Below are 5,000 nucleotides of genomic sequence, written 5' to 3' on the forward strand. Positions count from 1 at the left end.
AAATGTAGTGTACTTCATCTTGCTCCAGATTCCTAGCAGTATTTTTAATCTTATGGGTTTCCTTGATGCAATCCTAATGGAATTCAAAGTAATTCTGAAATGCCACTTTTTACAGCCACACTGCTCCCTGCCCTGACAGTACACCTCATCCTCGCCTTATCCATCTTAGTCAGGGTATCTCAGCGCTCATCACCAGCAGACATGCTTATCCTCTAAACCTGTCTTCTAACTTTTACTTGGAGTCTGTTAACATGCAATTTGCAGTGACTGCCATTTCTCTTTTAACTTCATGATCATCTTGTCCTTGCTCCTGTCTGCCCTGAATGACAACATCCAATTATCGAAACGGCACAACTTGTCTTAACCAGCTGACCAGTTTGATTTCTGATGAGCTAATACATCACCTGCATGTCAGTCACTGGGAGTGAGTTGCCTCAAAGCCCTGCTTCCCTGACCTGCCAACAGTGCCTGGCATCTTAAACCCGTCACTAGTGTGTCCTCACCACAACTCACCAAGCCACACCCGAAGCACAAGACGTGCGGAATCTTAACCTAGAGATCCTTCTAACACATACTTTTCATCACTTCCTTAAAGACGACCAAAAAATCAAGCAGATTTTTTTTCTAATAATTAATCATAATTACAATTATATATAAAATGATTCTCTAGCTTCAGTAAAGTATAGTTATTTTCTGGTTCATCTAAGATTAATGTAAGTGTACATACATCAGCAGTGGGGCCACGCACATTTGTAAATGATAAAATTGAATCCACTTTCCGTTATCCCTAGCACTACTAGAAAAGCTGATAGTCAATTTAAAATACTTCTAATTTTATAAAGCCCTTGTGTCAGTGGTGTTCATCTCCAGCCACCCCTTCTTTGTTGATAGAAAAAAAAAAGAAAAAAAAAAGGTTTATACTCCTGCCCTGTTCATTCCAGATTCGTTCTCATGATAGCGTAAACATTTCACTTTTAGAAGGACTATATACATAAAGACTAAAATCAATAGTTATTACGGTAAATGCAGTTCATCTGTACTTCCACATGAACAGTCATCAGCTGCCCTCTTCTCACTCTGCCGTGTGTCGCCAATCTCGTCAACATTCCACCATCTCGCCCGTGACCTTACTGATCCTATGCCAGACCTACACTCCCTCTCCTGCCTCCAACCTTAAGGCCTATGGTCTGCCCTTTCGACCATGCTAACACCTGGAGAGTTTATGTGTATATGTATATATATCTACATACATGTCCTCCTAGTCTACAACTTAATTATATCTGTATATATATAAAAAAAATCATCAGTCTCGGCCAAGCCTGCACTGATCAGTTACAGCTAAAATATTACATGGGGTAAAAATGAGGTCATACCATTACCGTTTAAACACAAACAAGTAACAAATATTTTAAAGAAGCACAAACTTGAACCTTCAATATTAAATCATTTAAGGTCATTCATATAACTTTATCTCATTTTATGGTTTTTGAAATTCACTTGTATCGTAGTTGATACGACCTTCTTTTTTACTCTCACGTACTCACAAGTACAGTCCTGCAGACAAGTATTTTGTCATGCAGATCATAACTAAGCCATAATTGAACATTTCTCTTTACTCATAATGCATAGCCAATGACACTCATTCCTATGACTCATGTCCTTGGCTACAATCTAATACATCATGCCTGGATTAGGGAGATCCCCCTGACTCGAAGAGATTTTCATTCATAACTGTGTTTGCATATGTACATACAAGAAGTTTAAATATGTAATTCCACTAGTGTCAGAAACGTGAAGTGAACTGTCACTTTAGGAGATGCCGTGTGATAGGTAATACTGTTACACACAATAGCTGGGCATATAATAATAGATATACCCTTCGGCACCACATGGACATCACTGAAAATGAAATCCCGAGTCAGAATGTTGCTGGGAGCGAGCCTACACTCAACCTTCATGTCAAAAACAACAGGGGCCTGATCTTGTTGGCAATGCTGTTACAAGGACCAGAGTGTCCGCACGTGTTCCCACTGGGCGTAGGCGTACGGGTTTTGAAGCTGCTGTTGGGATATTATTTTTCCATTGTCACCTTCACCCTGCACCACAATATGGCCATTCATCTGGGTAGCCTTCTGTGCTGGGATTATGGGCTTCCCACAGCTATCAAATTCATAAGGTTTCTTCTCCAAGTGAACATAACTGTGGCTGTTCAAATGGCTCTCCTGTGCAAATCTTTTGCCACACTTTCCACACTGGAACTTCTTCTCCTCGCTATGCACATAGCTATGGCTTGTGAGGTAGCTCTCCTGCGTGAAGCGCTTGCCACATTCACCACACTCAAACCGTTTTTCTTCACTGTGGACAAACCTGTGACTGCTTAGATGGTTCTGATGTGCGAAGCGCCTTCCACAGTCCTCGCATTCAAATCTTTTATCATCATTATGCATGAACTTTGTGTTGACAGGATGTTTAGACCATTCTTGGTATTCAAATTTCTTAACCTTGTTATGCATGAACATGTGACTATGGAGATATGCTTCTTGTGTAAAGCGCTTGCCACACTCTTCACAAGCAAACCTCTTTTCATCACTATGAACATATTTATGACACCTGAGATGGCTTTCCTGGGCAAAGCGCTTCCCACACTGATCGCAAATATATTTTTTCTCCTCAGTGTGCATAAATCTGTGGCTGTTAAGATGCATTTCTTGAGTGAACCTCTTACCGCAAATCTCACATTCAAACCTGCGCTCCCCATGCACCATCATATGACTTGTCAGGTGACTTTCCATGTTATATCTTTTTCCACATAATTCACATTCAAACTTCTTTTCATTGTGAATAAGCATGTGGCTGTTAAGGTGGCACTCCATCCCAAAACGTTTGCCACACAGACTACATTCAAAATTCTTTTCCTCATTATGCACAAGCATATGGCTGTTGAGGTGAGCCTCTAAATTGAATCTCTTGCCACAGGTTTCACATTCGTAGGCCTTGTCGGTGCTGTGGACGAGCATGTGACTGTTCATATGACTCTCCATCAAGAATCGTTTCCCGCACAACCCACACTCAAACTTTTTTTCATTGTGGACAAGCATGTGGCCATTAAGATGGCTCTCCATGAGGAACCTTTTCCCACACAAAATACACTCAAATTTCTTTTCACTGTGCACAAGCATGTGACTGTTCAGGTGACTTTCCATGTTGAACCTCTTCCCACAGATCTGGCACTCGTGCTTCCTCTCGTCACTGTGAACAAGCATATGGCTGGTGAGGTGGCACTCCATGTTAAAACGCTTACCGCATAACTGACACTCAAACTTTTTATCCTCACTATGTACCAGCATGTGACTATTCAGGTGATTTTCCATGGCAAACTTCTTGTCACACAGTTCACACTCAAAGTTCTTTTCCACGCTGTGGACAAGGATGTGGCTGTTCAAGTGACTTTCCATGTTAAATCGTTTGCCGCATATGTCACACTTGTAGATTTTTTCATTGTGCACAAGCATGTGGCTGTTGAGGTGGCTCTCCATAGTGAAACGTTTGTGACACAAGAGGCACTCAAACTTCTTGTCATTGTTGTGCACCATCATGTGACTGTTAAGGTGGATCTCCAGACTAAACTTTTTCTCACACAGATGGCACTCAAATTTTTTCACCTCATTGTGAACCACCATGTGGCTGTTCAACTGAATTTCCATGTGGAACCTCTTCCCACAAAGTACGCATTCAAACTTCTTACCATCACTGTGCACCAGCATGTGGCTGTTGAGATGACTCTCCATGTTGAAGCGCTTACCACACACTGTACACTCAAAGTTCTTCTCTTTGCTGTGCTTCAGCATGTGGCTGTTAAGGTGACTTTTCTGGCTATACCTCTTCCTGCATATTCCACACTCAAACTTCTTTTCAGTATTGTGGACAAGCATGTGACTATTAAGGTGATTCTCCATGGTGAATCTTTTGTCACATATTCTGCACTCAAACTTCTTTTCTGTCATGTGAACCAGCATATGACTGTTCAGGTAATTCTCCATTGCAAACCTTTTACCACACATGTGGCACGCAAACTTTTTCTCCCTGCTGTGTTCCAGCATGTGTCCATTCAAGTGACTCTCCATTGAGAAGCGTTTGTTGCAAACTTCACACTCAAATTTTTTCTCACGGTTATGCCACTGCATGTGACTTGTCAGATGACTTTTCTGTGCGAACTGTTTGCCGCACTGGTCACAGTTATAAGGCTTTTCTTCAATGGTATTAACAATATTGTTTTCGTCTTCTGTTATGGGTTGGTATGTAGGTGCGGCAACAGCAGGCTGAACAGGGGCTGGTGCTGGTGTTCTTATAGACTGGTGGGGGTTACCATAGTACACTGGAGCTGTCTGGATGAGGGCCTGTGCCCCAGTGACCACAGGGTGATTGATCCTATGATATTTGCCTGGATAGGGAATGTGTAACCCTTCCATTCTGAAGATAGAGTGATTCATCGGAGCGAGCTCATGGAGGACGCTAGGTTAAAGGCATGACCATGTACATGGTGGGTCCGTCATCGTTGCGTCTTGGAGGTGTGCTGGGCTCAGTGTCGCTCCTGATCTCGTGTTGAAACGTCGACGTGTTCTTGTCTGAAATAGATGGATTGTATTAATTTTTGTTTAGTCCTGCAGTGTGTGGATGATTCTGCAAGCAGTGTAAAGTCGCATATCCCCAGCAGACACTGCACCATCACCTCCGAAACAGCACATACCAAACAGGTCAAGAATATCCCCTTTACGATCAGTATCTGATCTGGTGTAGGTGTTGGAGTGCAGCACCATTCTCTCGGCTCCTTTCCCTGTGGTTTGTGCCCATTTTATGAGTTAAATTTTAAGCCACCTTATTAAAGTTGGTCACAGTTCAGCCGTCTGCTAGTCGAGTCGGCATGATGGAGAAATCAGTTTTAAGTCATTGCAAATAATAGGATTCTAATGAGTATATATGCAAATATCTCTTATTATTAC

General features: G+C 42.1%; 1 protein-coding gene across 2 annotated transcripts in view; it reads right to left on the reverse strand.

The window, feature by feature from the left end:
* Window positions 1–854: 854 nt before the first annotated feature.
* Window positions 855–5,000, reverse strand: part of LOC125036608 (zinc finger protein 493-like) — a 23,177-nt gene continuing 19,031 nt past the window's right edge. For both annotated transcript variants that reach the window (XM_047629354.1, XM_047629364.1), the window contains exon 2: window positions 855–4,625. In XM_047629354.1, the coding sequence (XP_047485310.1) occupies window positions 1,998–4,490 (2,493 nt within the window). In that variant the 5' untranslated portion in view covers window positions 4,491–4,625 and the 3' untranslated portion in view covers window positions 855–1,997. The remainder of the gene's footprint in view (window positions 4,626–5,000) is intronic.

Source organism: Penaeus chinensis, chromosome 2 (genome assembly GCF_019202785.1).
Source record: "Penaeus chinensis breed Huanghai No. 1 chromosome 2, ASM1920278v2, whole genome shotgun sequence".
In the NCBI taxonomy this organism is placed as follows: Eukaryota; Metazoa; Arthropoda; class Malacostraca; order Decapoda; family Penaeidae; genus Penaeus; species Penaeus chinensis.